This window comes from Diadema antillarum, unplaced genomic scaffold, assembly GCF_040938485.1.
Source record: "Diadema antillarum isolate AM-2024a unplaced genomic scaffold, OU_Dant_1.0 seq00000447_RagTag, whole genome shotgun sequence".
Lineage (NCBI taxonomy): Eukaryota > Metazoa > Echinodermata > Echinoidea > Diadematoida > Diadematidae > Diadema > Diadema antillarum.
In genome coordinates, this window is record NW_027271421.1 from 608,943 (window position 1) to 636,800 (window position 27,858).

The window sequence follows — 27,858 nt, forward strand, 5'->3', positions numbered from 1 at the left end:
ACTGCACTTTTTTTTTTTCGAATGGCACACACACCTTGGTGATGTCTTCATCAACTGGCATAGATAGCCTGGAAAATATTTGTCAATAAACACATATTACTGCTCCCCCACCCCTATTTTGTGGCCAGAACCTTTCTGTTGGCCTGAGAAACATTGCTACAATTAAATGGGCTCGCTACCTTTACAACTAGGTCCATTTTGGACGGATAACTAAGAAATGCTGAAAAAGCTGGGGACGCAAAGAGATAATACATTGTTGGGTAGCATAATAATCTACTACATTGGCAATCGGCAGAGTACAGGTATATTTGGAGGTTGAAATTACAATGATTTCCTTTCAATGCTTGTGTAATCTGTAAAGAACAATACAGAAGAAATATGTGTTACCAGTACTCAAAAACTTTGCCTGGAACAATTACATGTTTAAGCTTTGAATATTCGAAAGTCATGTATTAGAACTTTAATACCAACCTGTGTCTTGTAAAAGAGCAAGAGTTCGATAAAGATTGTCCAAACGTGAGAGACGTAACAAAAACAAAAAGACACTCAGTAGTAAGTGTAGAATTCCTGATATTCTCATTTGTCTCACAAATTTTGCTGCAAAACATGAAGAGTGAATATGCAAAAACTGCCAGCTCTAGTACAAAAAGTCTCCACATTAACAGCTGAGCAGCACTCCTATCAAATTCATCAAATTATCCCTCTTTTCTCTTTGTTAATGCCCACGTTACTAGCTGCAATTTGATTGCCACTGCTACTGTACAGTCATAATTTACAGCATGTTGACAAATATTTGTACTACATATGTAAATTTATAATTAAAATCACATATTTACAATGCTCTCTGTTTAAGAGCAAGCAAGTAAAACTGGCAACATACTCCCAGGAGTAAAACAACAAAACTCACAAAAATAGATTTCAGAAAATCGATGGTGAGACTGCATTGATAAAACCCACAAAATATCATACAGTCAAATCAAATTTCCAAAGATAAACCTTTACTTCCAGCAGCTACATTACTTCCTCCACTTAATATCATTTCCACCGTTGGCTAAATAATGATGATGACATTCTATAAGACATCAGTCTGCACAAACTATACTAACTTTAATTGAATTTTTGTTCTTCATTGATACCAGTTTATATCAAAATATAAACCAGTAGACCAAAGATTGAAATCACCAAACTGATCATGTGTTGAAGGGCTGTCTACAGTCAAGCTGTGATACTGATATTGGGAACACACTTGTAACATGAAGTTTATGTAAGAAGACAAGACCAAGTCTTGAAATCAGAGTTAAGTTTCTACTCAGGGCTCCAAACATGATGCAAACACATTTGTAAGCTTTGGTAAGCAAGTTTGTCACAGTGCCTTGTCATCCACAGATGTTTGCACTATGAATTCATTTCAATTTCTCCTCTCTGCTATTAAGATCAGCTCGGCAGTACTAGTTCAGAGTATGACTGTCCCTGGAACTCCAAATCCTCTGTGACTGACAGCTTCCCGTCCACTTGTCATGACAAATCATGTTTCTCACCACTCTACGATAAGTGGCCAACATAGAGTCAGGCTATTTTATTTACGTATTTCAGATCCAGTAGAAATCACAGACACCTGAAATTGAGTTGCGGCAGTGAGAGCACAGGTAGGACCCTACTTCCCATATCGTCGAGTTGTGTAGTTTCGGATGAAGTAGCCTGGTGTACTCCAGTCACTGGCTGGTGTTGGTGTCTTGTAGTATCGTGAGACAGCACTATTATAGATTGGTAGTAGCTCTGATGCCTCACTGGACAGGACCTGTATGGGTTTGCACACACATAATGGATCCCTGGTAAAGTATGTCAAGCTAACATTGTAACACTTTGCATATTCTGTGTGTGTGTGTGTATATATATATATATATATATATACATATATATATATATATATATGTGACCGTGCACCTCAAAACGAACATAAAGTCGCACACACTGATTTTGCGTGAGGACTGAAAATAAGTGAAATGGGTCAATCTAGCCGAACTTGACTTTTTCATATTTTCTGAAAGAGCGGGTCTTCTTTTACATAATGTTAAAATTTGGTGTCATAAAACGGGCAGGAAAGTGTGTTTTTTAGCAGTTTATCTCAAACATTTTTGGTAGAATAGTGTGACTAGGTGTGTCTTTAGAATCCCTTTTTCATTTCTGAAAAACCTTGTCCACACTCTTCACTTTCAACTCTAATAACTTTTGAAAGGATAGTGCTACTGCTTTGAAAGTTGGCATTAATTATTGACAGAATGTGTTAATGAGACATGCTCAATTTCAGTTTAATCTAGTAATCCCTTCATTGTTGTTACTCTGGTGGTTTACTTCCTGTTTTTTGTCCCATTCATCGCACAGCCAGCACGGTTTGGTAAAGCTTAAGCGCTTGAATAGACACTGTACTTCAGAGCCTCTTTTCTCAGTTCACGCTTTTCCTGAGTTTGTGCTTTCTTTCCAGTATTTAGATAGGTTAGGAGATTCCATTTGATTTGGGTTATACATCATTTTAAAGCTTGAAGTCTGCTCTTTCAGAATATGGTCTTAACTAAAAATTCATGTCTGGCGACTTTTTGTTTGTTTTGAGGTGCAGAGTCACATATATATATATATATATATATATATATATATATATATATATACAATTATGTTGGTGTGTCCCTGGTTTGGCCATTCATGTGCTCTTGCTTAGGACAACTGATGGTGTACACACCTGTTTTGGATTTAACAAAGACTCACTATGGACAATCTTGAAGGCTGGAAAAGCACAAAGGCTAATGATCATGTAGACATTGGAATGGGTTGTTAATGTTATAAATTCACAAGGCTAGGCATCAGCACATACACTGTACCTAATTCCCTAGGCTTTATTCAATATGTATCCTTTATGTTCACCATTAGGTGCTTAGGAACAAAATACATACAAAACTTAACGACAGATCAGTCAAAGCTTAGAACTTTTCAAATATGTGACCACCCAGCTCAAAATTCGCAGAAAGTAAACCAAAATTAATTTCTACTCTTCTAGTACATTGTTTTAAAGATTGAGCTCTAAGATTTAAAATGATATACATGTATATCTTTTTTAAAGTGGATCATCCTAACTAACAAATTCCCCCCCCCCCCCAAAAAAAAAAAAAAAAAAGTGATCAAAATATAATAGAGTTAGGAGGTGCAATTTCACAGAAGCGGGGGAAAAAAGATTTAAAGATTAGGGTCACTCAGGTGTGCTGTGCAGAAGTATCAATGAAAACATGTTCTATTTCACAGTGAAAGCAATTCCTGTATGAAAAGAAAGAAGTATATATATGGTATGGACAAGAAAAACTGCTAATATCTTGATGTCAGTTTTACTTTAAGTCACCAAATTTTGACAGTAGGCAGAGAAAAGATCACTCTCCCAGATAAAGACAAACTTACAAAATCTGCATCAGTCACCCCAAGTGACATATTTTGGTCCATTACAGAGAATCCTTAACATAATTTTTGTGGTTTCGAGCTGGATGGTCACATATGCTCATTCTACTGCACATGACTTGATGTGGTTTCTGGTCTTCACATGATTCTATTCATTTGTAATACTTCTCTCTCATTCATGGAGGAAGTCTTGAGGTAATTTACAGAAGCTGACATCGCACACAAGTACATGAAACAAATAGTTCAATTCATCATGTCGCTTTACAAGGGTTTATACATCGAGTTGGCAATCATGCTAAAGCGGACTAAGCATTTCATTTATAAAAGCCTACAATACAAACCATTCACCATTTTTTTCCTCTTCTATTATCTCCTAATCAAATGATATTAACAGCAAAATGCTTCCCTCTTTAAAACATATACCACTCACTTTGCCAAGAGTAATGACATGGCACCATTTCAATGAACTTTGCTTATTCATCAATTCACAAACAAGAGTATCTTTGTACAAACTGTGATATTTCCTCAAATGTTCACATTTTACCATTTCCACAATCGTTCAGCCAAGCGTGAAAAAGTAAGATTTTTCAAGCTACTAAATATTTCATGTTCACAGTAGATTGTTGCACAAAGTCTGGCTCCTTAAGTTCTGATCCCCATTGCAGCAGCTTTTTTTTTTTTTTTAAACCTAAGTAATTACAAAAACATCCTCTTTTCAGAATTCACATGAGTCATGCAAATCATACCAGAAACTTGTAATATCCTAGAGCTGACAAGATGTTCAATATCAACGTCATACGGTAGCAGAATTAAATTTGTATAAGTAACACCATACTAGTCAACATAGGCAAACGTGTAATCACATATCACCGGAGGTAGTTATTGAACCCTTCCTAAATCCACAATAAGAACACTTGGTGAAGGGCGAGAGCTGGCCTCGAAGAATTACTATGAAAATCATACAGCTGCATCCTTACCTTGAGGTAGACCACAGCATCAGTGCCATAGCCATCCATGGAGGAAAGAGTCAGGTCGCCATGGAAATACTTGGCGTACAGTCTTGAGATGGGCAAGCCATATCCATAGCCAGCCTGGAAAAAGAAGATTATCCAGGTCAGTCATTCTCAATATCTACACATGGCCTGGTTCTCAATCCAACTTTAATCTATAAATGTGAGGAACAAACATTCCCTGGGAAGATTAGGAGGGTTTAGTGTCTGTTTGATAATTGTTGTCATTTGGCATTATTTTTCTTTACCAGTTTTAATGGATTTTCAACCTTTCATTGTGTTTAAAATTAGGGCAGATCTTTTGCTGTCAAGTTATCTGGTCTATGGACTACTAATGTGATTAAGCCATGATACTGTCTTTACTACTTCAACAAATTACAACAGATAACAGCTAATTTGTTTGTCTTCCTCTAAGAACCTCTTTAAGACCATAACATTCCAAATACCGTCAAATTCAGCTTCACAAGCATCTCACTAGGCTGCAAGTTGTCTGTTTAGCTATACCTTCTCAAGTTGTCTGATTGGCTATGGGTGCAGAAATAGCACCAAAAAGCCATTGCCATCAAGTGTGTTTTTTTTCTTTCTTTCTTTTTTTTTAAAGATGATATCAGATTGCAAGGAGTCCAGTATACAAGACATGCTTCACAGCACTGAGTTACAGTTTGTGTCATAGGTTCAATAGTAATAATAATCCTTTAATGTATTCATGTACAGATGTTCTTTATGTCTATGGCACATAATCAAGCACATAACTGTTCTGATGTTAGCCCTTAAGGTATCATTTTTCTTTTTCACTGCCTGTTGTAAACACATACAGAGTGACTATTTGATCGTCATGTGAGTTGTACCTTTATAATACTCTTAAACATATTTTCATCTCTCTTTCACTCATAGACCATTTTGGCACCTCCAGTCAAATATAGCACGCAGCAGAATGTGTTGTGCTTTTACAATGAAAATAAGAATACAAAAACAGCTCAGAATCCTGACTAGGCATGCACTTGCACTACATCTATACGTACATTGTATGCATAGTGCATGACACAGAGTAAAGCTAAAGCAACTATAATGGAGCCTATAGTTTTCATGTGACCTCAGTGGTGGTATTTACAAACAACAGCAAACCCATTGTGAGAGAAGGCTACGCCTGAATCAGAGTGAAAAGCAGGCATTGTCATAAATCTTTTTGAATGCCCATCTCTGCCTATGTTAGTACCAGCTGAAAAGTTCTCAACAGACTATGGGCTAGGGCATGCATCCCCCTAATGAGATATGACTGGATAGCTGCCAAACTCTGGGTGACTTACCAGGGGAGGGATAGTGCTAACACCAGGCTTAGGGGGAGTCGGTGCCGTTGAGTACATATAGTTGAAAAGCTTATCAATCTCACTCTTTGGGATTCCACCCCCTTCATCTGTCACCTGCCAAAAACAATGACACATCCAAAGATTAAACTGTGTTGACTCAACTTTCCTTATAATGAAATGTTTGGCCCTGCATGCAAACAAATTAAAACTTGTTTGTGTACAGTTGTTGCAGGTGCTGTAGTAATGTTTTGACACAAAAGGTAAGACAAGGATTTGTCTACATCACTAATCTATTCACGTAATCAAAATAACATATAACTTATAAACCTAAAAGTTATCTATGAAAAAAGATAAGAAACAATCTGAAAGTAGGCAAGTATATACTAGCACAGCACAGTGGAATATTCTCAAAATGTATGTTCCCAACTCACTAAAGTGGCCAACAAATGCACAGTATGGTCATACATGACAAGTCATTCAAATAAATCATAACTGAACTTTAATACACGAATGATTCACTTTCAATATGATATGGAACACTGTACTTTCTTAGAATAGCCCTAGAATGACCACAGATAGGTTCTCCCATCTCTGTATCTCATTGAAGAAGTAATCTGCATAGTGGAGGAACAGCTATACAGATCTCAGTATCATAATCACAAAAGATGTGGAGTGGTTGTATAAGAATTGTTTTTTTTAATATGTGTAAGAAAGAGTTAAGGCAAGACTGACAGACATATCAAACTGTGTGCTTCACATTTTGATTTTATGTTTTTAATAGCCTGTAAAATCACATATTATATATGTATATATATAATTCAACTTTTGCAACACATGACTTTAGTCAATAAAACCACTTCCACTAAAGTGTACATACACTTCCATGTATAAACTCTGATAATGCTTTTTTTTTCTACATACCTTGATAGTGACGTCTTCCTTGCCTTTTGTCACCAGTATTCTAATTGCTGGATACTCGCTGGCTGATGTGCCTCTGTGCTCCATCACTGCACGCATAGCATTCTGGAAGACAAAGTGAAGACAGTAGTCTCTAATATTCAGTCTTAATAGGGACAGTGATTTTAAAGCATTTTTTTTTCTTGACCATCATCATCATACACAGAAAACAGATTCTCAGCAGGCTTGAAGAGGAAAGCTGTCAAATTTTCTGAACAAAGGATTATTCTGAAACCACTTCATTATGGTAAAGTCAGTGATATAATTTCCATGCCTTGAACTTGATGTGCACTAAGGAAATTGTTGACAATCATGTGCTTTTCTTTCTCATTTTCTGCCACAGTTTTTTTAAGAATCTCCCAATGACAGGCTCATGGTACAGTAAGAGTTTTAACAAACTCACGTTGTCATGATCGCAGACAGCCAACATTTAGTTTACATGAGCTATGTCAGGTTATAGTTACGAGACACACCTGCGAAAGACTAAAAATCACTGGTACGTATCTCCATCCTCTGTGAGCACAATGAACTGATTGGCATCGAAAGATAACCATTTAAAGTACTTGGAGAACGTGTAGTGATTATTAAGTGCAACTATTGCACTTTGCATTGCAAAAAAAAAAAAGAACAAAGTAATCTGAACAAAATCCAAATATTATGTTAATATTATGCTGCTGTGTACGAAACAGGAATTCTAGTAAAAAATGTGAAAAAAAAATGGGTACATAGAAAGAATTATCAATTATTGATGTTTTGCGAGTAAGAAAGATGGGAAACTGTGTGATGTGTGTGTTGAGCAGCTCTACATTTTTTTGAACACAAAAATTTCTTGAATTTTCATTTTCTCACATATTAGAGCACAGAGAAAACTTAGCGGTCGAGATGTGAAAATTTTCCTATGAAGCAAAATTAAATTAGATTTAAAAAAAAAAATAAAATACAAACTGAATGGAGCTGCTTTACACCTACATAACATTGAGTTGATAATTTGTATTCCTCTCCAAACTTTGGCAGTTCATAACTTTGTGTGTCTGATTTTACCCCAAATTTTCATTGATCTATTCTATATCAATCACTACATGATAAAATGGAATTTCCCTTCAAATATTATACACAAAATGTAAACAGCAGCATATTTCTGTATCTGAGGTAAAGTTTCTGGTTTCTTCGCCCTTACACAGCATTGACTTGACACACAGTCTCATCTCCCATGACACATGACTCATGCCAAGTACAGAACCTGCAAAAGCTTTTTGATAATCACATGCCTCTATTATGTGTTAGCTTCAAAATGGGTCAGTCCACTCTTTCATATCTCTTATCATTGACCTCAGCCTTGATGTCTGGTTAAATTCTCTTACCTTGAGAAGCTCAAACATGATGTGGTAGAGATGGGAGGGTACATACACCATGGTGATATCATCACTCTTGTCCCGAGCTGTGTAAAGTAAAACAAAGACCTTACATTATCAGACTTACTCCATGACACTTCACTCTTACAAGAAGATGGATGAAATTATCCAAGTTGAGTATTTTGAGCATCAGTGCTTTAGGAGAAGAGTTTAAGATTCAGAGTTATGCCTTATCATCATCTATATAGGACATTTTAGCGGCGAATTAAAAATGCGTATTGTTGTCCGCTCAATTTTTATCATTCAATATGAGAGCATATTGAACAAAATGCATAGGCCAACGTATTAATTCTCCATAGGCTACCATTGTTACTTGCCGTTCAAGATCACACCATATTCAATTCTGTCTCGTCTATTGCGCGAGCGCTTGCTGAATGCACAAACGCTTGCTACTAGTGCGCATCATTTTGTTACGATTTACAAGCGCGCACACATCTTGCTAGTTGCTTGTTTCATACGCAGTTTTAGGGGCTTCCCCTTTTCAGCGCTGGGATGTGACTGCCAAGTCAACTTCAAAGACGTGTAGAAGCCCGGTAATTTTGAGCAGTTTATGCTTGCTCTACTTAATTGTATAGATGATAATAATTATATTGGATGGCCTTGATTCATGGAATACCAGGGAATATTGCACTCGTTAGAGTCAATATTGCACTCATCTTCGATTCGTGTAATATTGGCCTCGTGCAATATTCCCTGGTATCTCATTCATAGCCATCCAATATAATATAAATATCTTTATCCATTGGTGTACTCTGGCAAACGTTATATCTATCAACAGCCTTGTCATACCTTGTACCACATAAATCCTGATATTCAACTGACAAGACCAACATAGAATTGATTTGAATACTCCTGGGCACCGTTTCACGAAAGTTGTCAGCGCTGAAAAGTTGTCAGCGCTGACAATCACCATAGTAACAGTCAGTGACAAGAGCGTCTCAGCCAATCAAAACCGAGGATTTTACTGAAATAGTCAGCGCTGACTATTTTGATGAAACTCCCCCCAGATCCTCCCCAGCTGTATCCCAATCAAATCAATAAATCTAAAATGATGGTATCATAATACTTCATGTTTCACTATGTTTCACAGAGCATTTCATCACTATCACCCTTGCAAAACAAACTCAAAGCATATATACGTCTGGGCACGTAGACAAGTGACAAACTTGCAAAACATCAGGCCTTTGGTGCCGTCAATATAGAGACCTAAAAAGAATTCACTGTGGGCTCAAGAGAAATTTGACAGGAGCAGATAACAATATATCACACACTCTAGAAAATCTTTCACAATATGTTTCTCATGATATGCCTGTCACATGCTGTTAGCACATATTTCATTGCCACATTGCTTGACAAGCTAAAGAGCACTCAAACAGTGAACACATGTTCTCCTATACAATTGAAAGAAATACAATCAGTATTTCTATATTGTCACATGACCAAAATGCAAATGTATCACCATTTATGATTTTATGCTACATTAATATGAGTGCTTGCTATTGGTAGAAAATAAGAGTAAAAGAGGTAGGAAAGTATCTCTAGGTCATGCACATACCATCAATCCATCTCATGTCGATGTCAGGAGCGGCAAGATAATACTGATCGCACAAGAATCTGGCACTCTCGTAGGCATCTGGGTGAAAAGAACCAACAATCATCGTATTTGACTCATGACATTTGAACTTGGTACTTGATGTGACAGGACAGATTTCACTACAGTCATGGCAAGTTCATAGCTGCATCTCCATGAGTTTATTTTTTGAGATATGAAAAATGTCAGTGTAAACTTACAAATCTATCCTCAGCATTATCAGGAACTGATTTGCGGAAGAGAATCCGCGGGGGTGAATCCGTCCCCCCTCGATGTTTCGCGCTATAATTCTGTAACGCGAGAAGACCTCGTCATGAGGCTTCTTGACTTTCTTTGTTCAAGTCTCACGCAACTTTTGAGACCAAATTTGCAACGTCCGCGCATACTTTTACAAAGCCATGCCCATTTTTTTATTTTGGCATGTCGCCCTAAAGCGGGCACAATTTTGTGATTTTGCGTACATTTCCTATGGAAAACAGTGCTCTGTCATCAAAGTCATTAAAATTTTTACAATTGATCACTTTCATTGATTAATCTTATGCTAATTATCGTAGAAAAGTGGTCACTGACAATTTCCAATAAAAAACAAAGAAAAAACAAAGGTTGAAAAACACAGAAATACATAAGAAATTCTGAAAACAATAAAATTGATAAGAGTTGAAATGACTTTTGGAAGTTTTTGTGATGTACAATTGTTGAATATGCCAAAACAGATTTACAAACCACAAAAGTAGGCTCTCAATGCTTTTAATTGGGCTAAAATATGATCTTGAGCTTAATTTACATAATTAATTAACTAAAATTAAAAACTGATTGTTTCAAAAAATATTATGGCACAATCTTGTAGATTATGACATGGGGGTCACGCATGCCAAATTTCGTCACGATTGCACCTCTGATGGCCGAGATCTCAGGGGAAAGGGCAGAATCCACCCCCCTCCGGTCTTAGCATAGCCAAAAAAGCCCGGCCTGATTAGGGTTAAACAATTTTTTCTTTATTCTCTGAATGTATCAACACTGAGGACATCAGAGAGACAGTAGCATGACAATCACAGTGAAGCTAAGTCGATGTCATCTGACTATTACACACTGACACTGAGAATGCTATATACCGTAGAAAGCTCTTCTCTTCATCCTAACCATGAATGGTTTCTTTTTGAGACTTTTATTTTGTGAATGAGTAGAACAGTGCCTGCATATCACATAATGATTTTTTGATACTGGAGGGAAAAGCAGCAATATTGTTCATATGTCAAATGGTATAAAAAGGACCTAAATATACTGATCCGTTGATTCATCTTAACTTCTCTAATCACAATTATCCAGTGAGTTGTCTACACATGATAGAAAAGGGAACTAGAAGCACAAAAATAAAAGGGCAATTCATACATTAGGGGCAAAACGTGTTGAGCATTACCTCGTATCACTGCTACGACATCACATCTTGGGTCTATACTGCCTATATGCAGAGGGTGTGTCTTGGGTGACCTCCCAAACATCAGAGCTGGATGAGGAATGGAAGAAAAGATTGTGTTTATCAAATCTACGGTCCTGTACCGCCATATACCCAACACATACATTGTACCAGTGGTGGATCGGGGGGGGGGGGGGGGGGGGGTATTTTTCTTTTTAAAAAAAAATGAAATGTAACCAAGAAGTGGCATCCCCGCCCCTTTACAGAATTCCTGGATCCATCCCTGTGTACTTGTATTAAACAGTCTTTGCTGCTCATTGCTTGGGCACAATTACAACTTGCTCAAGCATATTACAAGTATTTGTTCCGCAGTTTGGACAGGAATACAACACTTTTAAAGGATGGACAAATAAAAAGCGAAGGGGGCAGGGGTACCATCACAGTCGATCCCCCTGATTTACCTCAAGCCTACAACTGCAGTCTAACAAGGGGGTGCTGCATGATATACAGGGTATTTAAAAAACCACAAACAATACTGCTGCTTCACATGTGCATTGAATTTTTGTCCTCTCTTTGACAAACATGCGATGCCAAATAACAACCCTTTAAAGATACCTAGTCTGCTGTATGCAGAGCAGTATGATGATTGGTGGAGAAGTTGAATTGATTGTTTGCTAAACCATTCAAACATTGTAAAAATCCACCATTTCTGCTTCATAGACAATTAGAAAACAGTAAACTACAAACATGTGATCATAGGTCTTGCTTACGTAAAATCTTTTCTGAAAGGATGTTTCAGCAGTTACACATGTACGTGTCATTTTTAACAAATTGCTAAATACAATGTGGACTTGAATAGCATCAACATTTTACTTTAACACACGATTGTGAGTTGCTCAAATTAGTTCATTAGCATGGTATCAGTAACTACACTTCTGATCAGTGATTACCCTGTATAACATCAAAATATGATCCAATATTTCTACATGAAATACATCAAAATGGAAATCATGTGTCATCTTGAATGAAAAACTGAAGATGGCAGTGCCTCAAGTCATGACAAGATAAAAGTAGAATTCGAGTGAGAAGTGAAGAGAGGGAGGACCTGTGTCAACTCACTGTGTTGGTTAATTAGCATCCTGATACCAATACGTGAGATGTAGAACCTGTCTAGGAAGTACTGAATGTTGTTTTCTTCATGCTGATCCACCTTGTAGCTCTCTCTCATTTCAAGTACACCCTGTCAAGGACAGCACATCTATTAGTACATCAGTTACAACACAACCAATGATGTTGTCATTTATGATATTTTTCAGAAGGCTTTGTAATGCAATAATCTTAACTACCGGTAAAAATTCTGAGATCAATGCTGGGAGAACAAAGATTTTCAATGCAGCTTGAATCACCTTGCTTGTCCTACACAAATATATTCATATACACTAAGAAGCCAGTAGAAGTAGCGCAATCATCTAAATCATTTGAAAACTGTGATAGTACTTTCTGTCACCACAAATAATGCAGTTACCATGACAACAGCTCACTGGACACTCAAAAAACATTCCTTGCACATAAACCTTCTAAGGTTGCTTATGTGCCAAGTTCAATTTCATTTCATTTCATTCATTTCCACTTTCATAATTGGTTTACAAACTTTGCATTAAAAACTAACAGACAGACAGACAAACGAACAAACAAACAAACAAAAATACATGGTGTCAAATATGATAGCGGCGGAATCATGAGAAGCACAAAGTAGGCTTACTGAAAATGATCCCTTAAGAAAGATCATGCTGTAAATATGTGTAATCATTTACAATGTACAGCATAATCATTTGTAATTGAACTGAAACAAACATAAATACAAAATGCGAAAGGATTCACAACTTCAAATGAATAAAAAAAGCTGGATCCATGTAGATATGAAAGAAAAGAAGAAAACTCCACATTTAACTATTCATCAACTTGTAACTTAATTGCATCAAAAAGATGTTGTTTATGTAATCTTTTAAATTGTCTTACAGTCTTACTGATCCTGAAAACTATATTCAAATTATTCCATAAAATAGTACCTTTATATAGTGCTCTGTGAAGTTTTCTCATGTTGATATTACAATATTGATGACAACAAACAAACAAGAAAAAACATGTAAATAATGTACATACCTGTGCCATTGTCTCAACAACATTCATGTGTCGGTTTCGTATTGTTACAAGTTGGTCTGTAAAGCTGTAGAGAATAAACAAGAAATCAAGGTGAAAATAACAGATTTCTATTACAGGTATATTGATTTGTTCACGAGAGATGTTTAAATATACTTTTTAGGAAGACATATTTAAAGGACATTGATAGTATAAGTACATGTATATGTGACCGTGCATCACAAAACGAACAAAAAGTCGCACACACTGATTTTGTGTGAGGACTGAAAATAGGTGAAATGGGTCAACCTAGCTGATCTTGACTTTTTCATATTTTCTGAAAGAGCACGTCTTCTTCTACATTATGCTAAAATTTGGGATCATAAAACGGGCAGGAAAGTGTGTTTTTTCAGCAGTTTATCTCGAACAGTTTTTTTGTAGAATAGTGTGATAAGGTGTGTCTTTAGAGTCTTTTTTTTCATTTCTCAAAAACCTTGTACACACTCTCCCTTTTCAACTCAAATAACTTTTGAAAGGATGATGCTAAGTACTGCTTTGAAAGTTGGCATTAATCATGGTCTGAATGTGTTAATAGAGCATTTTCAATTTCGGCTTAATCTGATAATCTCTTCATTGTTGTTACTCCAGTGGTTTACATCCTATTTTTTGTCCCATTTATCAGACAGCCAGCACGGCTTGGTAAAGATTGAGCGATTGAATAGACCCTGTACTTCAGAGCCTTTTTTCTCAGTTCACACTTTTCCCCGAGTGTGTGCTTCCTTCCAATATATAGATAGGTTAGGAGAGTCCATTTGATTTGAGTTATACATCATTTTAAAGCTTGAAGTCTGCTCTTTTAGAATATGCTCTTAACTAAAATTTCATGTCTGGCGAGTTTGTGTTCGTTTTGTGATGCAGGGTCACATATGTGTTTATATTTCAGTCATAACTCAACCAAAGCATGAACTGCATGTGTATCTTTAAACAATTGAAGTAGCGTGCTTTAACATGTGAATTGTGAATCAAGAGGTGCAATGTAAAGTATAAAGTTCAACAATGCTATAAATATCTTTATCTGACCTGGCCTTTGGTGTAGGTGTTCAATATACAAATATGTAAATCAATAATTCTCATTAAAAAATAATTTGAACTTGCTTGTCATGTGTACAGACAAGCACAGCTGAGAGTAAAGGACTTGCTAAATAACACAAGTAAATAGTATGTTGTCAACACGTGATGTTGGTTGGTTCTCATGGATAAGACATTTCTCTCTATTTGCTGAAATGCAACAATTCATATCTGGTGCTTTCACTTCAATCACAAACAGTTGAATTGATTATGATTTGTAACATTACCAGTGAAATACCTGGACATGGATGCATTTTAATAATGAATGTGTTTATTCAACAAGGATGATTGACAGAACTACAGTATGTGAGGCATTGACTTACAGTTTGGCCATTTTACTCAGAGTTAACCCATTGGAATGGTAACAATTATGCCATCATTGGACGTATATGTTGCATACCATTCAAAGCATTTAATATTATCAGTAAGCTACACATTTGTATTGATGACTTTCAAATGCATGTAGAAAACAGAGCTGTATTACAATAAGTTAAACATGCTCATACTATAACCTTTTACCACATGAAAGCACCCATAACACATGAGTTGCAAATTTTCCCATTTTCTCCATTACCTTGATATTTGTGCTTTATCCTCCTCTGACAGGTCGGTGTAGTCAAGCAATTCTGTGAATGTTTGCTGATACCTGTATGAAGATAAACAAATTACAGTACACAAGTTGTTTTAGAGGACCAAAAACACAAAATCATCATTATATTTCTCACCACAATAAGAGAGTGGTTTCACTCCTGGATGAAAACAAGAAATATTCATCATTACATATTGCAAAATTTGACATCATTGCAGTCAGCCTGGTTTCAATGAATTTGCTTGCTTATATTACCAGGGATAAAACTGTAAAGGAGTGTTACATAGTCAAAATGTAGCAAGCAACAAATTTGGAGCATTTTTATTTCATGGCTAGTATCATGTCACATGAAATGCACAAAAAATGTTCACATGGCATTCTTCCTAAACTTTTACAGTGTCACAAATTGGAAATACTAACAGCCCTCATCTGTTGGCAACTTGCTGCACAATTATCACACAGGATACAACTTCGAACGTCCTTCACACCTCTACACTTTCAAATTGCAAGTGTTCAGCATGCCACAAATAGTTGTGTACAATTGGCAATGAAAGGTTATATCAACGTATATGATGTGAGATCACACTGTGATATGTTGCATGCATTGGTACACCCAGTAAGCACTTTTTCCCCCTTTTTTTTAAATATTGAAGTATTCTTTTCTTTTAAAAATGAAAAAAAAAATGTCTATATGCCTTAAGTTGTACTAGATAAAAACGTCATGCAACCACAGCATGCTGGTAAAGTTGGCAGAGTATTATGCAACTATCATAGAGGCATTCATTTATTTACACTGTACATACTAGCAGTGCCAGTTTGTAACAAGGACATATAGTTTATTGACATTGTGTCATGAGTAATAAATTTAATAGTGCTGACACATGGTTAAAAACAATCAAATGGCCACGTTGGAGGCATACCGCAAGAACAGGACATTTCATCTACTTTTGGCCAAGGTCTAGATTTGCTCAGAGATACAGATGTACACTCTAATCACAGATAACAGATAAATGCAGTACAATGGAAGAGTACACTTGAATACAGACTTTAATAAGCCAACAAACTTTGGACTCCATATCAATCTGCTCACAGTGACATACATTGCATACTAGAGTTTACACTGTAGTATTAATACTGAGTGAAATAAGGCCACCAAAGTTTGGTTAAATACAGCTGTACGTATCTTTTAGCATAAAATTGAGGTTCAAGCAGTGTGTCATCAATAAAAGTACTTTGACAATGTCACTCTTTATGTCTAGGTCCCTATGGGGGGGGGGGGGAATGAGCTGGAAGCAATGCTTTTCAGAAGCTCAGTTCTCTTAAGACGTGTAGAAAAGCATGTCATACAATTTTTTGGAAGTGACATTTCAGGAGCAAATAAACAAGTTCAAAATTACAAGTACCTGCTGTAAAATGATACAATATTTGTTCTTCTGATAAGAATTCACAAGGTGTTCTTCACCTATCTTTTTAAAGTCATCAAACAAGTCGTACATGGTATTAGACCTCACATTGCCAAATACATATCTTATATTACTGTAAAAGTGGATATTTTCGCGCAACTAATTTTTCGCGCTTGGCCGGGTAAGAAGAGTTTCGCATGTTTTAAATCCCGCGGAATCAAGACATCACGCACAGGAATATATGGCGAGCAAAAATATTCGTGTGCATTTATTTTCGCGCTAGTTTCTGGTTGCGCAAAATGCACGAAAACTTCAACACCGCGAAAATTTCCACTTTTACAGTATGAGGTACTAAGGGGTGTGAGGGGACTTTCAACTCACCATCCTTGCACAGTCCTGACAGACGGCATCTGTAGGAGTTTCTCTGGTAGAAGATTGATTTCCCTCATAATATTAGCTATTCTCACTGGTAGTTCTTGCCGTAGAAATACATACGACTTGGCAGCATCTGAGCTTTGACTTTGACCTGTGATGAGGAATAAAAAGGAAACAAAAAATGTGTGAGGTTGATGAAAATTGAGAAAGATCACAGCATTTTGTTTATAATCAATGTTGTTCATAACAATCTTGACAGGAAATACTTATGGACAAATACTCTTAATTTCTGTAGTGCAACTTAATCCAGCAAGTACGTATAATGTAGCAATGTATATTTTTAATACCATCAGTAATGTAACCACTTTGTTTGAAAAAAGGAGAAACTAGTGTCGTCTTCACACCGTAGTTGCAGTTTTCATCCAATAATTTCTTAACCTGAAATGACATGTTTCCATCTCTGCAGTGAAAGTACCAGCTCAAAGGCCTACTTTGTTATACCAGCAGTTTTAAAGCTTAATCCATATAAGCATGGCATCAAAAGTCACTTGTAGAAAATTACATCATTTTCGGCAGATTGTCGCATTGTACAGAAGACCTTTAACATTTTCTTTCTACTTTGCACACTGCCCATACATGACTGTGTTGATACAATGTATTCTGAATAGCATCACGCGTCCATATTGCCGTATTGCCCATACCACAGGAAGATAATACCAGGTATACAAGCTACAACTTGTTAAGCCAGATGAAATGGACATGGTAACATGCCCAATACAAACTTGCTTGCATACAATCTAGTACACTATCACAATTCACACAATGTGAAATGATTACTATTTACCATTCTATATGTACACATTAGGTTGTATACCACTAGCAGGGTGTTTACTGCTTCAAGCTGAACTGGTGTACAACTGTACTGCATAATTCGGAGGGCCAGGGAATACAAAAATTGGTATCTTGAAGAACTCTTCAAGGACATTCAGTCAATAACCCTATGCAGCAGTCTATACTCTGTACCAGCCATCCACCAACAATTTCTCATTGTACAGGTAGAAGCCTGTACACACTTTTACCTGCACATCCATAGATTGGTCATAAAAATTATGTACAAAATGTACAATGCAGCGGATACTGTGACAGCCACTGACACTGTATTGACAGGTACATCTATTCAACACACTTGGAGTTGGGGGGGGGGGGGCGGGCTTGGGTGTCTGTAAATTGGTCCAAATCCAGGAAACTGAACTACTATTCTCTTGAGGAAAGTATTGAATGGGAACACCTTGAAAAGCAACTGTTACAAACTGTACCAATACTATAACTGTCACAGCCTGTCCACATGAATACTGATTACCAGTAGATTCAATAGTGGTACACTGTACAAAAAATAAATGTACACTCAAACACATACCAGTGTAGGCCTACTGTATGCTATAAGCCATTATTTTCGTGTGTACAGATATTTTCGCTAATTAGGACGTCACACACATTTTCCTATTGAAGATGCTGTTTTCGCGAATTGACACCAACGTTATCTTTACATGAATTGCTACCCTAGTGCATGACAACATTTTCGTGTGTACTACTGATAAATCCTTAATCCAACTGTGATTCACAAAATCAACAAAAATTAAACCTTCATGAAAATAACGGCTTCAGAAGCATACAAGCATATCGTTGCTGGGGTGACAAGACCTTGTACCATATCTGAAATTTTGGTGAAAATGACTTTTTTGGATTAATGGTCAAATAATGGGTTAAGTGGTATCCTGTCCAAATCCCAACTGTCTCACTCCAAAAATGAAGCCACCACGACATGTCAAAGGAAAGGCTATCCCATTCCCTATAGTGCTTTGGCTGCCATGTTTTTTGGCTCTCCTGAACATTTGACATTTTATACGAGGTCTTGTCACCTCAGCGACGATATGCACTGCTCCATCAAACACACCTCTAATACTGTACTGTAAAAGTGAATATTTTTGCGCTGCTAATTTTTCGCACTTGGCCGGGTGAGAAGATTTTTCGAGTGTTTTTAATTTCGCGGAATCAAGACAGCAACCACTCGAACATATAGCATGCAAAAATATTCGCATGCTTTTATTTTCACGCTCATTTCTGGTTGCGCGAAACTTTTACAGTATGTACATTGCAAACACTCACACACTTTTAACGAAAACTTTAAATATCTTTATACCAACTAGTATGCTGTCATATGCCCTACAAGGTGGATATTATTATTCAACAAAGTTATCAAAAAACTTCGAATGATCAATGTCAAGTTTGCAAGAATGAAATTTGAGACCACTGAAAAAAAAAATGATACTCAGTACTGACACAGCATTAATAAACTTTGCACATTGTATGCCTATTACATGTACATGTACTGTAGTACCTAGACGTAGTATTGCAAAACCCAAAATATGATCTGCAAATTGGAGCTGGGCTTCTTTGAATTGTGGCATAAAATTCCACAAACTGCCACTCAATGCATTGACAGTGTAGACAAGAACATTTGCATGCATAGTTTTGTAAATCTTGCCTCCTTGGGAAATTTACGAAAAATTTCAGGTTTTGCACAGAACCTCCTTGGTTGTCCCAACGCTATAGTGACAGTGCAGGGCACAAATTTCAATGGCATTTTACTGGCAGAAAGACAGTCATAATCTGTAGAATCATTTGTGTGTGTGTGTGGGGGGGGGGGCATATTACCATCACACAATAGAAGCAATCTGTGGCTTACTTCCTGTTACCTGCCTCTCCAACACAAAATCAGAACTTTGGGTTTGTTTTGAAAATCAGTTTGGCATGAACTGCACAGCCAAATCATTCAACGTCACCACAAGTGCTGTATCCGGTACCTCAATACAGTATGTGTGTGTGTTTATAAATCAAATAGCAAATCTGTGTAGGCCTATACATACATGTACATGTACAGTAAATATTATGTACACGGAATTGTGTTACCCAGTCTGCATTATGTATGTAGAAACTGTAACGCTACTACATGTGTAGTACACTCGTATCGGGGCAATCTGGTACAATGTGAGAAAGTATGCTGATCGCGGAACTTGCCACAGTGATGAGTTTACACCCATTCACTAAGTTGAATCATGCTCAGTCATGCATGAGAGTTACATAAACTACGTGGTATCATTGGACAGAGGACTAATTGGACTATCTAACCATGAAAAAATAATGTGTAAATATTTTAGTTTTCTGAAAATTTGCCGTTGAAGTTGGGTTTACTTTTTTTAGAGACACACTGTACAACACTTATTTGGAATATAGCTATCTGATTGTTGATTGCCCATCACGTGACATTTAATAAAACGTTCCATCGCACGCTCTGGCTGTCAGCCGTGCAATTTTGTTTGAGCAAAACTGGATAGTGCATGGATGACGTCACCCATTTCCATTGACTCCCGTGTTAAACTCAAGATTGACTCAAAGATTTTGTTCCATCGCACGGCTTTGATGTCACAATAAACAAACATTTGCCACGCGCACTCAACATTTACAAGCGCGCTTCCAAGTGCGTACTTTTGTCACTCATATTTGTGAACAACTTCGTTCCGTGTACGTACGCGACGTGCGGCTACTCATTCGTCTTTCACAGAAAATGGTTGCCATTTCTGTGCTAAATTCAAGAATCTGTGCAGACCAAATCTGTTGACGTTCGAGGTGTTGTATAAAACAAATAGTGTATGGTCTTTACTAGTACAATAGAACAAGATTTAACACTCGGTGAAAGATAGGCTCTCTTTTCAACTCGGCTTTACCTCGTTGAATAGAACGCCTCTATCTTTCACCTCGTGCGAAATCTTGTACCATTGCACTCATGACCATTCACTATTTGTATACGGGTACTGCAAACATTGTAGTATGTCACACAAAGGTCACTGACAGTTTCCATTTCCCACATACACGCTGGCCATAAGGATACACTGGGTGATTTCAAGTTTGGTGCTAGTGCTACAAGTATCTCAGCACTAGCATTGGCGATAAAGTCGAACTTGAAATCAGTCGGTGTAGGAGTTCGACCTCAAAGTTATGATATATTTCCGGTTGCTGGTGCTGGGCTCGGTGTTGAATGTCATCTGCTAAACCGAGCTTCACTGTTTGTGTTCAGCGATTTATATGTTTTTTCCCATCGTTTAACACTAGCCCCACGGAATTATCATTTTTGTCATTTCGGGTTCAGTACTGGTGTTGGCATTGCTGTGCGAGACCCACATTCACTTCCATAATAACGCGCAAAGTCTATGCTGATGGAATGTTCGCCTACATGGACATAATGCACACGAACACTCCAGACATGGCTATACAAATGTAAATCTAAGCCTGGGAGTGGGAGCACAATTAAGATAACTGTGTTTGAAAGAAAGGATGAAATTTGAGGCATTTTGATTAGTCTTCCTCATTACGTGTCTAAAAACTGAGCAGTCATGGCTACATCTTTTGATAATGGACTTCACCTCTGCACCATCACTTTATTCATCGCACAATTCCTGCGGACTTCGTGGTGGTACCAAATGCTAGCATCTAGTGTTGGGATCAATAATTTTATCGGTATCGCTTCGTTAATCTGACCGTCAGTATTAGAGCTCGATATAAGTCTGTTATTTGGGGGCTTAGCACTAGCACTCCAAATGTAGCACTGAACTTAAACTCACCCAGTGTAGATCTCATTTCATTACTGTGGTTCTCAAAAAATCTTTGGAATACCACTTGCCAGTTGCCACAATGTCTCAGAAGTCCAAATTTGTGAATTACAGAGTACTGTATCATCATCACAAAATACATTGTATGTCACATTTAGAATCTAATAGTACAGAAGTATGGACAAGTCTGGGACACAATAATAATAAAATGTATTCTCCATGAAAGCTGTATAAAAAAAAAGAAAAAGAAGAAATCTCTGTAATATTCAGCTTTGAAATAAGAAAGCTGCAACATACAATACATACAATGTATCACATTACATGTGTTACCTTGCATGTCACAGTTTGCTGGGGTAACGGACAAGGCACTGTATACAGAGACTCCAACCCAAAGCACCTTCTGATCTGGAAATTCTCCCGCCTGAAACCCCTAGCAAACGGGAGACTCCAAGTTGATGTGTGCGAAGCGCGAAGTTCCTAGGGTTCTACAATGTAGATGCTCTCTGGCGCTATCTAAGGCTTATTTTTTCAACATACAATAGCAATAAGTAAGAAATCCTTTCCAACGGGAGACACAGAGCCAGGGTGGGAGAAATTAAATCTCAAGCAAGAGAACGGGAGATATTGCAAAAATGGGTTTTTGGTGGGAGATCTCCCGTCGAAAACGGGAGAGTTGGAGTCTCTGTGTATACCTGACTGTACAGTGTATCATACACTTGGAACTTTGAATGACTATAAACCAACAGGGTGATCTCTTCTAAATAAGTAGAAGTTCTGAGTTCCAGAAGAAACCTCCAAATCAAAAGACAGCTTGGATGACATTTTAATACCGGGATAATACTTCTGCCTTTGACTGTCCAGCACATCATCTTATAAAACACTAAAAGTGAAAACTGTTGATATAATTAGATAACATAATCAAAGAGAGTTTAATGTCCATTGCCAAAAGTGAAGTGAACCATGCCATGACTACCAGGCAGCGCGAGTCTGGCTTCATTTCAGTCATGGTTGTTCTCCCACTCCTCCCGTCTTGTGGGATAATTATGCTACATGTACAGATAATATCCATGCCCATGACTTTTTGCATAAAGTGTATAAAGCAGCTGTTGAACGACAAACAGGGATTAAAGGTCCAGTTTACCTTTGGGAGTAGTGATTTGAAAAATCACATTTGATGCATACAATTGTATGTGTAGGTCTGTTGTGTATATCACAAAACATCCTGCCATCAACATTTTCACAATAAAGCCTAAAATATAAGGAGATATCAGTATTTTTCTCAATAAACTGTAACTGTAGACGGTTTAGTCTGAAAACATTTTTGTTATAACTATTGTTCACATTTTGTGTATCTAACATCAATTATACAGATTCAAATTTTTACAATGGTTGTTTCTATCCCTAACTCACATTTTAGAACTATTTTAAAGCACTAATGCTGGGTTTCTGTTTCATCTGCAAATGGTAAATTATGCCTTTAAACACTTACAGTAAGTACAACTGTAAGATTCTTTCTCTAAGCATGGTGTCAGCATTGGTCATTCCATTCATATTACTCTCTCCTGTGTGGACACAGCTCTCTCAAATCTGCCTTGTTTGTTTATCATTTGGCAACCACCCATAGAACTGAGGGGGCTTGGCATCCAGAACGGTATTTGATTGGCTACTGGGAGTGGGTGTTGCCACAATCTGTATGATGAAAGGCTCCAGTGCAGATATACAGCTGTACTGGTACTATAGTATGTCTGGTACTTGTACATGTGCACGTACGCCACTGCTAAAGACGGTATTTACAGTACAACTGTATTGCATTCAGTGCTACAGTATAAGGGCATTGTAGACAGTGTCAACATACCAATCTCACATAGCATTAGTGGTTTGTTGGTGATTCTCATTCCATAGGGAAAGGACAAGGGTAGCACCACTGAAGCTTCACATTATGAGATTGATTATATAAAATATTGTTCTTTTTTAAAGGTGTGACATCGCTGAATATCTATTTGTAAAGCAAACAGGTACAATGTACAAACTAGATACCACATGTATGATTAAAATGGTGAGCTATGAATTGGAGCATAATACGAGTACTAATGTCTGTTCAATACTCAAAGTAAAGGCAATTTGTTGGCTCAGAGCAGGGAGGTGTCTCACCTCCCTGCTCTCCCTCCCTGCTCAGAGTCATGCTGTTAGATGGTGCTCCTGTTTCAGGGACATACATTGTACACTATGCATAATAAAGCTCGGTGTTGTAGTCTTTTATTGGTGGTGTACATAGTAATACTCCATGTCTGAGTGGTCTCGTGGCATCTTGAAATGACAGGAAACAAGGGGTGGTATTCTGAAAATCTTCCTAAGTTTCTTCCTAAGTTTCTTCCTAAGTCAGAAACTTAGGAAGTGCCTAAGAAAGACAAAATTGGTATTCTGAAATGTCTTCCTAGGCACTTCTTAATGCAAATTAAGCCATCCTTATCCCCACCCACGTCCTTTCCTAAGCCAATACGAAATGCCGTATCATAAGGAACTAACCAATGTCTGCCAATGACAATCGCATATTACTGTGACGTAGGGTCAAATACACGAGTGCGCGGCATGTCCCCTTTCTCATGCTCATTTCGCGCATCAAAGTACATGTGCGCGCAATGACTGACAAGCGCGCCTATCACGATGCTTGCAGTTTGCTATTCTTAACAACGTACTTAGGACAGGGGTGGAGCTTTCCTAAATATTTTCCTAAAATTCTTTCCTAAGTGCATTCTAGAATACCAACTTCTTCCTAAGTCAGAAATTTGCATATTCCCGCCCCCTTCCTAAGTTTCTTCCTAAGTCTACTTAGGAAGAAACTTAGGAAGATTTTCAGAATACCACTTAGGAAAAAATCCTGACTTAGGAAGAAATTTCTTCCTAGGAAGGATTTCAGAATACCACCCCAGCAGTTCTGCCACTGTTCGGTGGAATAAATATTATAAATAAGAATTGACTGTGTTGAACTATTCATTCCTGCCTGTGCATAATCAATGTTGTTTGTGATGGTCCTACTGTACAGTTACATTGTATGCCTACAAATTTGTATGATAGGATCCCACTAAAAGACTAGGAGATATGTTCCTGAGAGACTACACTGTATGTACAATGTCTGGCTTCACGGAATCCTCTCCTAAAATGTTATCAAACTCCTCCGGAGAGACTGATTTTTCTGTCTAACTGGATGTCCCATGCTAACCTCAACAACCTCCTCATTGCCAGACAGGCGTCTTTATCCACCAGATGAAGATCACTGAACTTCCACCCGACAGCCAGTGCTGGTTCTAATCCTGATAGCATGCAGCGGGTAGGGTCTACTGCATATTAGTCAATGACATTCTTGCACTGAGGTTTTTTTTTTTTTTTTTTATGGCAACTGATTGACAAATTGCCCTACATTGGCATAAATAAGAACTGAATTAAGCAGTGTTTTAATAGTAGTAGCCATAATAATAATAATAATAATAATAATAATAATAATAATAATAATAACAATAATAATAATTATTATTATTGTTATTATTATTATTATAAATCATTGGGATACATACATATGTACCAGGGTACTGTAAAAGGGCTGGATTTGTACAATGAAAAAATATTTATGAGTAAACTCGGCCTAGAATCTAGCACATATATAGCGGGTAAACTTGGCCACTACACGACTAGGGAGCCACTCCAGTCACTTCCGAGTATACTCTGGAGTGATGAGACTCATCTTCAACAGGTTAATAAATCAATACCCGGTAACTGCCTTCTGCCCCTGAAGTCCAGGATTGCCAAACCATCTAAAGTTACAGTTATGGTTTGTTGAGAAAAATAGGGAAATAATAATTGATAGTCCCTTTTGTTTCGCTGATCTCCACACAGTCCACACAGTTCTAACGCAAGATGAGTACGCGTCAAATAAAAGTGCGTTGCACTGTGGACTATCATGTGACCTAGGTCACTTGATAGTGTGCGTTGCACTGTGGACTATCATGTGACCTAGGTCACTTGATAGTACACAGTGCAACGCACTTTCACTTCGGTGCCGCGCGGTGGGCGCAGCAAATTCATTGTTTTGTCATCTACACACACACGTAGCCTAAGCCCTAAGGATACCTAAAAACAGTTAAAACGGTTTCAGATGTGAAATAAAATGGGAATTTCGAGGACCCTAGATGTGGAATATAAAACAAATAATCAACTTTTAGTTTCAGGCAATGAGACAAACTATCACTTCCTCGGTGATCTGAATGTGTAAGCTATCTTTCCTCAGCTGCGCTTCGGAAAGATAGCTCATCCAAATCGCCTCGGAAGTGATAGTTTGTCCCATCACCTTCACCAATATACTAATGATGCACAGGATAGAGTGTGTTAGTGAAGGTGCGGCGCGCTCAAGAGTATTGACAATGGTGCGACATGCACGAGGCGCAGCCGAGTGCATGTTTGCAACCGTTGTCAATACTCGAGAGTGAGCCGCACCTTCACTAACGCCACGAAATAATCCTGTGCATCATTTGTTTTATAAAATGGGTCGAAAACTAACAGCATTATTCACGTACCTTTGTGGGTCAATACCAGTCAGCTACATGTTGCACTCGCTCAAAAGTCAAGATGTCCGAAGACGTTCGTCCCAAACATTTACGCACGTCGCACTCGGAAATCCCGCACATAAGTACTGTAGCTGTACGTACGTATAAGAGTATACGTACGCCATGTACTGTTATGCACAAGAAAGGCCGCCGGCTGTTGTGGCAGCCCGCGGCCCGAACTAGAAGTTGTTTACAGGATTGACAGCGCGTATAGTAGCGCGTGACGCACTTGTAACAACTGATTGAGTGCGCACTGCTAGTGTAAAACATTGTGACGTACGTCAGGCCAGGGAGGTGGAAGAGAGACTCTTCTTAGTGCATACCTGAAGAAAGTAATGCACGCACACGTGACTCATTTCAGCGCTTCCAATTGGCTACATTCTTGAACCCATTTTATAACGTTGATTATTTGCTTACTATGCTGTATAACGTTCGTTAGACATTTCTATTCATTTATTTAGTATTGATTGTTTAACTAACTTAGTTAGGTTACTTACCGGTACTTAGTTAGAAATTAGAGAATCTAGAGCTAACTTTAACTGTCGACTGTCACTGTTACGTTAAGTGTTAGAATATCAGTCCAGATGAGCAAGCCAAGGCAATAATGTTTAAGAATTACTCACCAAAGTCAATGAACTGTTTAATGGACAGTGGAGACGGAGAAAACTTTGAATAGTATTCCATCTGTGCCTGCATGCTACTTTTCGCCAAGGCGAAAAGGCGAATGGTTGCTCGTACCATACCGGCAGTCAGTCCTTGCTTGTCCTGATCCGTGTCCACGGGCCCAAAACCAGCAAGAGATGCGACTGCAGCTGTGCTCGTGACGAATAGGCTCGATAAGATCTGGGACAGGGAGGTGTAACGTTAGTGTGTGCTGCTGTGCAAGTGTGGTTCAAAATGAAGACAGTTTGTTTCAGGTGTGGCGTCAGAGATCAATTTATAGGTCCACTCGAATAGCATCCATTGAACATGACGGCTTCAGTCCAGAAGTCTCGCGATCAAGACAGGGTTGTTTTGGCGACTTAGCTAGATCTTCGTGATGAGGAGCTCGAGATTATCCAGAGCAGACGCCAGGTACAGGTAGGTGTCAACGCAAACGGGGCCGGGGCTCCAGACGGCTAGGGTCATACACGTCGGGCTTGGGCATGCACCGTACGCAAATAGCGCTGAATCTCCGCTCTATCATGACGATCAACGAGCACAGCACGTACAAATATACGTGGAATATTACAACCCACGTCAGTGATCACAACATACCGGTTGCGATCGTCACTGGAAAAGTGCGCGCGTTCGCAAGCTGCATTTTTCCGTTTTGAGACGTAGCCAATTTTAAGCCGAAATAATTGACTTTATAAAGATACAATTGTTTATTAAGAATATAAATATGACATTAAAAAGTAATTAAATTGAAGAAAATGTATTTATTTCTGCATACTTAAGTCTTTAAAAATAATATTTTATCGCATAGAGATATCCAAATATCAGTCTTCGTGACAGGTATCTACTGACGTCACGGAATTTTCCCATGGTCAGCTGTGCAACAGTGGAATTTTTTTTTGAAGTTCGTTCGGCAGTCAGCTGTGTGTGTGGATGGGATGGGGAGCAATGAAAAGAAGGGAAGGATTGCGTGGAGTGGGGTTGGGATGGGAGTGACAGGGGTGGGGCAAACGTTGTGGGCAAATAAGATCGAGGACACAATATTGTGCCCCCCTAATGTGCTAGTGTGCCCCTACCAGATTTTCATTTGACACTCCTTCGCCCTTAATCCAATTGCAACCAAATTTGGTGCACGACTTTTCCTAAAATCTTATTGCGAACATTTTGCTATAT

At 38.0% G+C, this 27,858-nt stretch overlaps 1 protein-coding gene across 1 annotated transcript; it reads right to left on the reverse strand.

The window, feature by feature from the left end:
- Positions 1-27,107, reverse strand: LOC139732798 (pyruvate dehydrogenase (acetyl-transferring) kinase isozyme 2, mitochondrial-like). The gene is made up of 12 exons (XM_071643641.1): positions 26,652-27,107; positions 16,770-16,914; positions 14,971-15,042; positions 13,293-13,356; positions 12,249-12,369; positions 11,133-11,219; positions 9,680-9,757; positions 8,074-8,150; positions 6,677-6,778; positions 5,756-5,869; positions 4,416-4,529; positions 1-1,798 (listed from the first exon to the last, which is right to left on the reverse strand). Exons 1-12 carry the CDS (start codon positions 26,767-26,769, stop codon positions 1,655-1,657), a joined length of 1,236 nt encoding a protein of 411 aa, XP_071499742.1. The 5' UTR covers positions 26,770-27,107; the 3' UTR covers positions 1-1,654.
- Between the last annotated feature and the right edge of the window lie 751 nt (positions 27,108-27,858).

Bases quoted from the DNA above. Each gene is read 5' to 3' on its own strand.
- LOC139732798 (XM_071643641.1), bottom strand. From the start codon at position 26,769: ATGGTACGAGCAACCATTCGCCTTTTCGCCTTGGCGAAAAGTAGCATG. The intron at 16,915-26,651 runs GTGAGTAATTCT...TCCTCATCACAG, and splicing joins TAAACAGTTCATTGACTTTG to GTCAAAGTCAAAGCTCAGAT. The intron at 15,043-16,769 runs GTGAGTTGAAAG...ATCTTCATACAG, and splicing joins GTCAGGACTGTGCAAGGATG to GTATCAGCAAACATTCACAG.